Raw genomic sequence first — 12,698 nt, 5'->3', positions numbered from 1 at the left:
CTGGTGTCCCAGCTGTTTGAATCGTATATGATCGTCTAAGTTAGACAAACATAAAGTATCTTTAAGATGCACAGTTACTGTAAACCTCATCCAACTTATCTATTTCCAATTGATTATTCTAATGTATACCAAATACCACTGTAAAGTTCATATATTCCATAGGCAATAGTTAATATTTTAATATATATATATATATATATATATATATATATATATATATATATATATATATATATATATATACTCCTTATTAAATGAGAACGAACTGAAATTAGCATACACTGATGTATTCGACACGTTCAATTCGATTTCTAGAGACTTAGTTTGAAATGCACTCAATAATGGTTGCAGTCGAACAAGTTTAATGATTTGGAAATTTGCAAGATAATAAAGATTTTGGAAATATGTTCATAAACCAACTATTTTATCTTTAAAACAAAGTGTATAAAGAATTAGAAGAATTAGCCAAGAGTAATCCTTTGTAAGCTAAAATCATTATAACGATTTTGAATGTAAAATATTGGAAAAAGAAGAGTTCTGATGTATTACAAACTGCACGATGATAAGCCAACGATATTGTTATAGTTTATACAAAAGATTAATAATTACAGACGCTTCAAGAATTTAATTTAATTAACCCTAAAATAAAATTTAATACCGAGTACGGAAAGAACAATAATTTGAATTTTCTAGATGTGATATTTAGTGGACAGAATAACACATTTATTTTTAAATTGTCTAGAAAACCAACAGCTTGTGATTTTTACATACATAAAAAATCAGATCTTCATACAAGAATACTGTCAGTTTACGGTTAAAATTCCTTCTAAGAGTTCATTGGTATCTATAGAAGAAGATACAAAAATCACTTAAAAATTAATTTTGAAACTGAAGAAAAGAATGAATACTCTTGAAACACTTCGGAAAAGATAAGAAAACGGGCATTCGGCCTATCATTCATTCCTTTACATTATTAATGTAGTGAAACGAAATATGTGAGACTGAAAAGCAATGTTCTTTATTATTAATAGCTACATAAGATACCGGTTAGTGCTCATGAAGAACACTTAGGTAAAAGGGAAATTTTTTGAAGGGCTACTGGAAGTAAAAGAGACAAGTAATATTAGTAAGAAGATAATCAACGGAATGTAGATCAACAGTGAATGGAAGTCTTCTGAAAAAATGTGTGCTGCAGCAAAAGGTTTTTATCGAAACGTTCACATTTAGATAATTTTGTGGTAAGCATTCTTTAAATGATTAATAATAATTTAATATGAATTATTTAATACATCCTATTGAGTGAAGTAGCTTTCACCAAATAAGGTTTCATTTACATAAAATAACAACAAGACCTCATTTCCGTTTTATTCAAAATTTTCTTTCAACTTGAATAAAGTAGCTAAGAAATATGAATTCCAAGATGAGTTAATACTCTCCAATAAATCTCTAATTGGATTTCTACAATGTTTCGTGAACAACACTGTTCATACTAACGACTATCAAGCTGTCTATTGATGAAATGACTCAATATTGGTATCACTACAAGGAACATAGGAACTAGAATAAAGGAACATATAAGAAATGGCGTGGCTCAAGATTATGGCTCATGATTCTGCTATTTTTAGCTTATCTAAATACCTAATTATATATAAACATAATGGTAAGTCAAAATCATTCGCAAAACCACATTACAAATTGAAAGAAACGCTCTTCCATCATGTTACTTGAGAACCAAATATCTACATTAAATTTAGAGGAGGGCACCAGTTACTCTGCGTTGATCTAGAGCCTTTCTATTTCAGATGTGTCCTTCTGGCGCTGTTGTCGATGTGTTTTCCCGTACTTCCTTTGAAAGAGGAGGAACAAGTTGCTGCGGCCGAGGTCCTTCACTTCTTGATTGGAAAGCGTTGCCACAATGAATTATTTCACAGACTTCACTGTGCCCTGTCTTGTTACCCAAGTGCGACTCTACGATCTTCACTCTCAGGATCAAACGACTGAATGACATATTGGCAACACAGCTGTCATTCACTTCTTTTCCATAAGCAAAGGGAGAGTTTCTTCCGTCAGAGAGTGGCCAAAGTATGTTTCGTATATTTTCCGAGGACACACTTAAAATAGACAGACTAACACACTGTATGCCAGTGCTCCACTTCACACAGCTATTGTTATCAAGGCTGCAGTGAAAGATTCAGCACAGTAAGTACAAATTTAGCAGTACAACATTGGCAGCCACAGCCGTCCGGACTGGAGTAATCTCATGCAATACGCGAGCTCAACGAAGAGCGACTAATTCAAATGACTGTCTCCAACGAACTGACACAGCTAGATAGTTGAAACTGATACATTATTTCTTCCGTAGATGGCATTATATTCCATGAATAGCTTATTACCAATGGCGCCATATTTCAGTATCAGACGAGACACTTTTGGAAATAACCTGATATATCCACATGCCAAATATCACACAGGGAATCAAGACGGTTGATGCAAAAAGGAAATGTAAAATTAACACTATGTTTCTATTGCTTACCATATTAACTTTTCCTTTTAAAAGATGAAATAATTCTGACACTTTCTTGTTGCGTACTTCGTCAGTTGTATTTTTGTCGCGGATAACCTCCCACAACTTCCTGGCCTGTTTTTTCCATATCTTTCCCTCCTTTTGCAATATTTGTTCCTTTCTTTCCTTTTTCTTCAGAACCTTATTTTTGCCGTCTTTTTCTGTCTGCAATTTCTTTTTTAGTGGAAAGTTCTTTTTCTTCAAAATCTCTTTACTCTTCTTCTCTGTTTGTTGTTTCTTATTTAGTGGAAAATTCTTTTTCTTCACAACCTTCTCTTTGCTGTCCTTTTCTGTTTGTGGTTCTTGTTTTAGTGGAAAATTCTTTTTCTTCTTTAGTGGAGGCTCTGACTCCGAAGCATCTTCTTTCTTTACCGGTTCTGTCTCTGCAAAAGAAATATTTCTCAATTATGAAGTCAAAAAGTTTACAGTTCAGGCATATTTGAACAACGTTTTGTAACCTACTATTTATGGGGTGTATGAATGTTCTTTATGCGTGTGTGTATATATATATATACGTGTGTGTGTTGTTCAGATAACAAAATTATTTCGAAACAGTAACCAGAAATAGTATAACGCGCAAATTATTCATGAACATACACATATAAAACTACTGGTCTACAATACTAACTAATTAGCAAATAGTGTAAGATTCAGATTCTATCTACTTAATATACTATTGGAAAATTCGATCTCTTTCTTTATTACTCAATACTAGATATTGAAAAGAAAAATAGGTGAACCATTAATTTAAACAAAGTTATTTGTCACATTTTGTCTAGGTGGCTAGTACACTTCTCATTCGTCTGAGTTATTATTAACCAGTAACTGGAGAAAGTGGTAGAATAAGGAAATCATTAATATATATATATATTACGAAACTGAATTTTTCCTACATTATTCAAACAGAAAATAAATTAGTAAATCGATGGATTAAATTTTAGAGCCTCTTTCAGCAGAGAGGCTATATGAGACGTACACCTACAGCATAACGTGGGGTGTTTATAATATTGGTGTTGTATTTCATACATAAATACATAAAATAATAGTCGGGTCATTTCACGTCAAATTATCCAGCAAAATATCTTTTTCTTCACCTGTTAGTAGTACAAGGGTCATGACCTATGTGAAGGTTTTCCTCGTTAGACTAAATAGGTTTAGAATTGGAGGCGATCAAAGTTTGAGAAAATAGCACATGTACAAAGCTTCCGAGATTCTGCTTTGAGACTGCACTCTAAACTGAAAATGTTATAGCTCAAGATCCAAGAAACATAGCTATGAAAATTTTCTCAAAGAAGCACCAAGATTTGTAGAGTTCAGAAAAAAAAAAGTTTCATCAAAACAGCGAACTTCTGTCTGATTAAAAAGAAAATGAATGTTATAACTTACATTTTTATAAAGCGAAAACTCTGTATCACTAAACAAGAATTATCACGAAAGGTACAAGTGTTTTGGTGGTAATTTTTGGTTTAACTATAATGAACTTCTACAAAATTTTCATGATTCTAGGTTATAACATTTGGTGAAAACAAAAGGACTTAAAATGAAAAGCATCGGGACAAAGAAATCTTGTGACCTTCCTGTTCTTATTTGGGCTTTCTTTTGTTTGTTTAACTACGGATATGTAAATAACTCAGCAGATTGCGGTCAAAATATAGGAGGTTAAAAAATAAGTATTATATTACAAAGTACAGGTACAGAAGACTGATCACAATAGAAATAGCGAACTTTCACTGTCGTTTAATCATCAGCAAAGCTGGTGTTAATATCATCATCCCACGATGTGATTTACAGTACGTTGTCGGCCGGAACTTATGAGGAGAACAAGGCACGAGCCGGTTTGTATCCCCAACAGTATGCACTATTAGGAAAGGAGTGACACAAGGCAATCCCCCAACGTGAATACGTCGTTTGACCATACGACACAATATCTCAAAAGGCACCGTTTAAAACCCGCAAAGACTTCATTGCAAGTGTGTGGACATCATCTCTCAGAGCATCACATCCAGAAGAGGTTCACAAATGCCAGAAAACTATATAAAACATATCTCCCTGGAAACTAGTAGAAATGGTCATGTACTATAACAGCCACCAGGTTATAGAAGTATTTTTGTGAACGCTCTGTATATTTCGTAAAAACAGTAATCATTTTTTCAATTTATACTTTATTCTGCAACGCATATAAGCTCTTTCTTCGGTGGGAATTGCTTCCTTCTCATGCAACTGGACAAAAAAGTCTTTCATTGTTTTCTCATATATATATATATATATATATATATATATATATATATATATATATATATTTAAAACATTGCTTTTTGCTGAAAACATTTCAATGAGCTACAAACCTTTTCAGTGTTTCTCCCTGACTTATTAATATGCACAGTATATATTCTGCAGTTATTGGGAACTAAATTAAGTGCTTTCTTTAATCGTTTATGGAAATATTGCAATAAATTAGAGCAGGTCAAAGTAAACCAAATGTTCAAGCACCAAAGTGGCACCAACTACATTGCTTTTAAAGCTCGTTATCTGTTCTTTCTCACGCCCGAGTTATCGCAGTGTCTCGTGCATCGTGGCCAGTTGACTAAAATTAACATAAATTATTTTCTGTTTTCTGTTTGCATGTGCATACAGGTGCTTTAATTGAGTGGTTTTTAAAATAAACTGCCAACACTCTTCAGTCAACCATTGCAGCTTGCATCTTAAACTTTTGAGCTCGGGGAGTTTAACTCCAGGTTTAGAAGCCGTAAGCACGCACGTTGCGTCGGGAATCAAGTATGATTTTGTGTTAAGAGGCATACGCTATTAACCGGTAAAGAACATTTTTTTACGGCTAGCCCCAACTAGTAAAGTCCCAGGTTCATAAACCTTGTGCGCCAAAAGTTATAAACGTGCCCTCCAACATCAGCATTCTACTTTGCAAATTATTTCGCTGAAGACTCACGTCGACTCCTCAGCACTGTCTGGAGTAGCAACCAGGATACTACGTCGGATTATCCCGGCGATCCTTTCCCCAGTGCTAATCCCCCAAGTGCGTCAATTGTGTGAAAAAAGTATTTATAGTGTAATTTCAAACATAATCATATATAGGGGCCGCGGTGGCTCAGTGGTAGAGCATTCACCTCTGGTGCTAGGGGTCTCGGGTTCAAACCCTGCTCCCGCCAAGTGAACTTTGTGGTGGACAAACACCGTGTGCGTGGGTTTTCTCGGGGTTCTCCCGTTTCCTCCCACTTTCTTCATTCCACCATTTCATTCATCTCTCATCATCACCGTCTCCTTTAGCCTAACCGGCATAACCGTGGGACGTAAAACTCAAAAATTTCATTTCATTTCATAATCATATATATAAGCTACAGTGCATTAAAAAGGCAAAGTGTTATTTTAGTAATGAAAATTATTATACATATTTTGTGTTAAGTGTTGTGTCCATTCCTCTTCGCTATTTTTATATATATATATATATATAATAGTATTCTAATAAATAAGTATAGTGCTATTTAATCCAGTGTATTTTCGTTATTTGTGTGAGTGATGTGTGTGTGCGTTATGGTCTAAATGACCGTCTAATCGTCCGTGGCGTTTTCGAGACAAAACATCCGAACCTCTCGGCGCCTAATGCTCACCTCATCATTAAAACCGACAAGCGATTTGGAAACAATTTGTAACCCCTTCTTAAAAAGGTCCTTCATTGTACTATCCCAGGTAAGTTCTGGTCTCAAGAAAATACTTATTGGCAGGACCACGGGGGACAAAACCACAAACACCAAACTCAAGTTGGTTACAAATAAATGGCAGCCCAAACAGCAACCAGATTACCAGGGTGGTTACAAATAAAGGTCCGCCCGAACAAAGACCACGAATTGGTTATAATACCATGGATGAGAGGTGATTCTATCTAGATAAGACCAACAGAGTTCAATTCATTTTCTACCGCCAAACAGTACAGATCACATAAGCCGTTCTGATTTTGTGCTGCTGTGCAAAGAAACGTTTTTAACACGATTTCTGTGGTGACGGGATATTGCAGTCGGAGAACGCTGCCACCATCGAAGTGCCTTCCAACACCAGAGTCAATGAAGCTTACTTTCAGCAGAATGTCACGGATTCCCAGTATGACAGATACACACTCACCTATACGGTGGTGAGACCACAAATATATGGACTCACATGGACAAAGCCTCCAGTCAAATCGCTCGGTCATCATAAGCGTTCTACGCAAGAAAGACAGAAGAGACGAGAATCCAAGTCATTCATTTTCGTCCATTCCTTCGAAACCCCAGGACGCCCCGCCAATGAACTACTATGAGTCTGAGCTCAAACAGGCACTTACCCAACGCCTTCTCCATGTCTTGCAGGATCATCATAAAGTTGCAAAAGCAGTATGACGACACATACCATTTCCCATTCTAACAAGGAAGGGTCACGCAGTGGCTCCGCTGAGATCCGAAGGAGACAATTGTGTTTGCATTTGATATGTTATAATTAGACGAATCCCAAAGTTATACGTGCCACCGCGGGACAGGACGTTTGGGCGCCACCATTTGGGCGCGGACGTTTCGGCGCTGCCGTTTGGGCGCCGGACGTTTGGGCGCGAGGTACATAGTAAAACTCACAATTTACGAAATATAAAGTAAGCTAGGCACTGAAAACTAAGCGCAAATCAAGATATATACTTTTCCTACACTTCTATCTTTATCTCACCTCATTTATCTATCTATTTTCTATCTTATTTATTCATCTAAATTAAATGGTTTAATGCGTTTGTGGCATTTGTTGCCTAACCTCGTCATGGATTGATTTTTCGCTTGTTCACGATTCTTGTACTTCTGATCTAATGTTGATCTAATTTTTGTATTATATAAGAAAGCTAGGAAATGAAGGAATCAGACGAACTGTTAATAATTTTCTTAATGTTAATTAAAAAATATTGATTTAATTTTTGTATTTTTTTAAAAAAGTTAATAATTACATACTTAGAATCTTAAAATTTGCTTTCTTTCGTATTACGTTTGCTAAATAAACTCTTCTCTTCCTTATTACGTTTGCCAAACTCTTCTCTTCCTTAAGTCCAATAAAGAACCACCAATAAAAGATTTCCGCGCACTCGAGTTGAGAGAAGTGGCCCCGCGTAGCGTAGTCGCTAATGCTCTCGCCTTCTGTGCGAGCGGTCCCGGGTACGATTCCCGGTAGGGGCACTCGGTCGAAAATGTGTAACACGCTCTTTCAGGCTGGCCACCCTGAATGAGGTTTTTCTCATTCACACCAGGCAAATGCCGGGGTGGTACCTAATTTATAGGTCCAGGCCGCTTCCTTCCTTCCCCAGTCCCTTCTTCTTTCCCTTTCCCCGGATAGTGTGCCCCTCTAACGTGACGGGCTAAATGGCCTTAGATGCCGAGAGCCCAGAAATTAAAAATCCTATATCCTAATCGAGTTGAGGGAAAGATGTTAATACAGGGTGTCTCAGACATTGAGTTTAGGAACTGTAGTATGCCGTATTTCTGGTACCGGTATCACTTTTTTTTATTAACATTCCAATATAAAAATCAAAACTTAATACATTTTTTTTTCGTCCCATTGTTAGCATTTAATCTGCACCAAAGAAAGTGGCGAAAGGATAAAAAGAACGATTTCAAAGTTAAAAATAATAGTTAAGTGTACATATATTGGTCATTCAGCCACTAGAAATGTGTTTGACATTCACACTTATTGCATAACTACAGTAGAAGTCCTGCTTTAAGTTTTTTAATGGAATAGGCTCACTATGTACGTAATGCAGTCAATCATATCTAGTCTGGTCTACTTACCTTTGGCTTGAAAAGTTATCAAATAAAAAGCATACTTAACTTTGGTTGAAACTTAAATTTACAAAATTTAATTGTTAATTCAGTTTTTAGAATTTTCAAATTTCAATATTTCTAGTATGTAAAACAAAATCCAGTACAATTCAAGGACTTCCACTACAGTAGACACCTTGTGATATCTTGATTCGAACTTAGTACTCAGCGCCTAACACAATGACTTTTTAATTTAACTCGCGCCCAAACGTCTGGCGCCCAAACGGCGGGGCCCAAACGTCACGTGCCACCGGGCGGAATGTCGAGAGTTACAACATATTTTGTAATATAAAAGCTACAAAGCTGGCAGAATAGTTTGAACCGAGTCATTTGTTCGAAAACAGTTGGGTAAATGGAAAACTCGGACAATACGTATCCCATCATTTTCAACGACAAACATTTTTGGGGTAAAAACTTTGTCCCAGGGTCCCCCACAGGGTCCCAGACGGGGTCCAACTCAAAATTTTCAAATGGCAAGGGGGGTTAAGTAGCACATCATTTGAACGCTGTTGTAAAATTAAAGAAAATGCAGCAAGTCTCGTCTCTCTACGACAACCCTGTGCAAAATGGCGGCTGGTCAAAATGTAAACAAAAACTTAATTGAAAAGTCCATGGTTATCCCTATACATCGGAAACGGTGAGACAAATATGAAAATAGGAAAGGGAGTGTGGCATTATTTTCAAAGTACAACAATTTGAGTTAAAGCGTCTTGTCCCAGGGTGCCAACAGGGTCACAGGTGGGGCCCAACTAAAAAAGTTTTAAATGGCAAGAGAGGTTAAGAAGCTCATCGTCTGCAAGATGGATCAAGTCTTGACTTTCTACGACAACTCTGTGCAAAATTGCGGCTGGTCAAAATGTAAACAAAAGCTTAATTGAAAAACTATGGCCACCTTGAATCCAAGATGGCCGCTTAAAACCTATGTCATTCATAGATGAAATCTAAATCTCTATTTTTCTCTATTATGTATTTAGAAATAATAGGAAGACTAAAGAACAATTGAATTTCGACTCACTTCAACTATTATTTCATTCGGTAACAACACACATATATTTTATTCTTAATGCACGTTCGTCACGGTTCTCTGGACATTATTTACTTGAGTATAACGAATATGCGATGAACACACAACTCTGATTTCATACTCATACTGCTAAACAAAAGTTGAATACCTTCGGGTATTTTTCTAATTTTGTCATACGTAGTTCATACAGAAAGAACTTGGTGCACCAATAGGTCGGGGGCTCTATTGTAACGTATTCGTGATGGTTACATTTGTATGTCATTCGTTTGTTTGATCGCAATACTTCAAACAATAGCAAATATACAAAAAAAAAAAAAAAAAAAATCATTTGCAAGATTGGCGAGTAGTACCAAACGTGTGTAAGTCATTTCAGTACATCGAGCTGCGTCAAACTTTGTTGGTTTGGTCACAGTATTCCAAGAAATAGCATATTTATATACAAACTCATTTTTCACGCTGGCAGCCACATTGGATTACAGATTATACTCTTTGATATTTTGTGGATATCTACTGTTAACCATAAACGTTCGCTTCTCCAACACCAGTGGTGTGAGCTGGATATGCGTTCGATACATAGTGCGGCATTTTGAACTCAGGGTGTTGCGTTTTTGAACATTTTGCATATTTTAGTCACTTACTAATCAACATTAATGCCAAATTTGTTTTCGTAGCTTCAGCAGTTTGGTACGCTAATCCTTTCGATATAGATTTGAAGCGGCCCTCCTGGATTCAAGGTGGCAATATATTTTCAATTAAGCTTTTGTTTACATTTTGACCCACCGCAATTTTGGACAGGGTTGTCGTAGAAAGTCGAGATGCGCTCCGTCTTCTTTCACTTAACAACAGCTTTCAAACTATGTCCTACCTCTCTTGCCATTTGAAACTTTTTAGTTGGACCCCACCTGGGACCATGTGGGGACCCTGGGCCAAGACGTTTTCACTTTAATCGTTGTACTTTGAAAATAATGCCACACATCCTTTCCTGTTTTCACATTTCTCTTACCGTTTCCGATTTATACGGGTGACCATGGACTTTTCAATTAGGTTTTCGTTTACACTTTGACACACCGCCATTTTGCACAGGGTTGTTATAGAGAGTCGAGACTTGCTGCATTTCCTTTCATTTTACAACAGCTTTCAAATGATGTGCTACTTAACCCCCCTTGCCATTTGAAACTTTTGAGTTGGACCCCGTCTGGGACTCTGCAAGGGACCCTGGGAGAAAGTTTTTACCCCAAAAATGTTTGTCGTTGAAAATGATGGGATACGTGTTGGCCGAGTTTTCCACTTACTCAACCGTTTTCGAACAAATGACTCGGTTCAAACTATTATGCCAGGTAAATTTTTTGTAGTTCTTACATTACAAAATATGTTGTAACTCACGATATTCCGCTCGGTGGCACGTATAACTTGGGAATTCATCTAGTTATAACATATCAAATGCAAACACAATTGTCTCGTTCGGATCTCAGCGGAGCCACTGCGTGACCCTTCCTTGTAATTAGAAGTTTGCTACAGTGGGAACTACGCTGCCGGACGATCATTCGTGTCCGTGGCCGTCATATCGAATGCAATTGGTAGTAGAGATACGATATTTACTAGCCAGTAAGTGGTTTAAAATCGACTATTTTTATCGCTGGCTCTTTCAACTCCCGATGCACTCACGATAGATGAATTATGAAGATTTCTTAAAGCAATTGGAAAATCGATTGTAGCCTACTATTGATATAAGTGATTTTTTAAAAGCTAATTCAATACTTGTGGCATTTTAGTTCAACCAAATCGCAGTAAGACTTCCTCTTCTTGGATTATCAATTTAAAATCTTTCTCTTCTTCTCTCTCATCTAAGTATTTACTGACACAAATAGGTAACATTTTTCTTTTAACTTGGTACAAATTAAATTACACTAAACTACTTGGAACAAATTAAATTACACTAAACGCACTCTTTTATCGTTGAAATTTAATTTGTAACCCATCTTACGATAGAAAAAACGGAAACAAATGATCTTCCTAATTAGGAATGCTTGCAGTTTTCTTTTTTGTTAGTTATTATTCTCTTAATATTACGTTTCATCTGAACGCAACACATACTTCTGGTGAAGACAATGATCTACGAAATTCGGTATCAACATAAAAATCTTTCTCCGTTATCTACGTACTAAAGAAATTTGATATATACAGTAATACTGAAAGCCCAACACAAAAATAAAATTTACCCATAATACGATAAAGTATGAGTCAGAAATTTTAACTAATACTTACTGCTCTTCGGTCTCTTCATAGTAACAACGCTACCACAAACAAAGAAATATTCAGGATTCTCTACCGTTCTATTACCTGAAGAAAGAAAATAAAGAGGTACAGAGAACAAATAATAATAGCTGCTTCAATTTGAAACATTGAACTTCCGGCAATTTCTAGCAGGAGTGGATCCTTAACACTACAGGACTAGAAAACAATTTATGTATGTATCGGATGTTCCATGTAAAACCGACTGGTTCTAGATGAAAGCGCGCTCTCTGGTAATTAATTAATCGAAGAAGTCGTCTACAGCGCTGGTATTCTTTCCACGTATCCGTAACGATACTTTTCTATTCATGCATGTACTACCAGATTTAAGCTACCCTAATTCAAATTGTAGGTAACTATAACAACATTAAATTATGGGCCATTCCACGTCAATTCAACCAAAATTATGGGGAACCACTATCTCAGATTTGGATGAAATTTGGTAGTGTTATAAAACTTTGTATGCTGATTACAAGTGTGTAAATTTTATTGCAATAGCATCAGTGGTTCATAAGTTATTCCATTTCAAAAATTAGAAAAAAATCCATTTCTAATAGTCGCGACACGTTATTTCCCCGTTTTGAAAGAACACTAAAACAATCATATTTCGGTTGCTATTAATGTCAGAAACATGATTCATTCTTTATTCAGATTATTTTTAAGTTGTTTACCATTAAAAATATGAAAACTTTCCTTAGATCTGATAGAAAATTTATAAAATCATTTGGAAGGTAACATTTTGAGAAAAAAACTAGAACGCCATTTTGTAAACTTCAAACCTTTATTTCTCAAAATCCCCATTATGGATTTCAATGAATTTGTTTTTGTTTGAAAGCTTATTTCTCTAGTTTCACATATACAAAAATTGTGATGGGCCATCCAAGCACTGAGGAGATATTCCAGTCAGTGTTGCCAACTTATTGCGAAATAAACATTTTCCAATAACTTCCATACGATTTAACATATCCACCCCAAAATTCGTATA

At 36.1% G+C, this 12,698-nt stretch overlaps 1 protein-coding gene across 1 annotated transcript in view; it reads right to left on the bottom strand.

Moving 5' to 3' along the window:
- Positions 1 to 12,698, bottom strand: part of peng (Pumilio and CPL domain-containing protein penguin) — an 87,103-nt gene that overhangs the window by 61,757 nt on the left and 12,648 nt on the right. The window contains exons 2-3 of the mRNA XM_081759421.1: positions 11,687 to 11,761; positions 2,534 to 2,946 (exon numbers count right to left, since the gene is read on the bottom strand). Coding sequence (XP_081615547.1) covers positions 2,534 to 2,946; positions 11,687 to 11,705 — 432 coding nt within the window. The 5' untranslated portion in view covers positions 11,706 to 11,761. The remainder of the gene's footprint in view (positions 1 to 2,533; positions 2,947 to 11,686; positions 11,762 to 12,698) is intronic.

This window comes from Thermobia domestica, chromosome 5 (assembly GCF_964235325.1).
Source record: "Thermobia domestica chromosome 5, izTheDome1.hap1.1, whole genome shotgun sequence".
Taxonomy (NCBI): domain Eukaryota; kingdom Metazoa; phylum Arthropoda; class Insecta; order Zygentoma; family Lepismatidae; genus Thermobia; species Thermobia domestica.
This window is presented reverse-complemented; position numbering and strand designations above follow the sequence as displayed.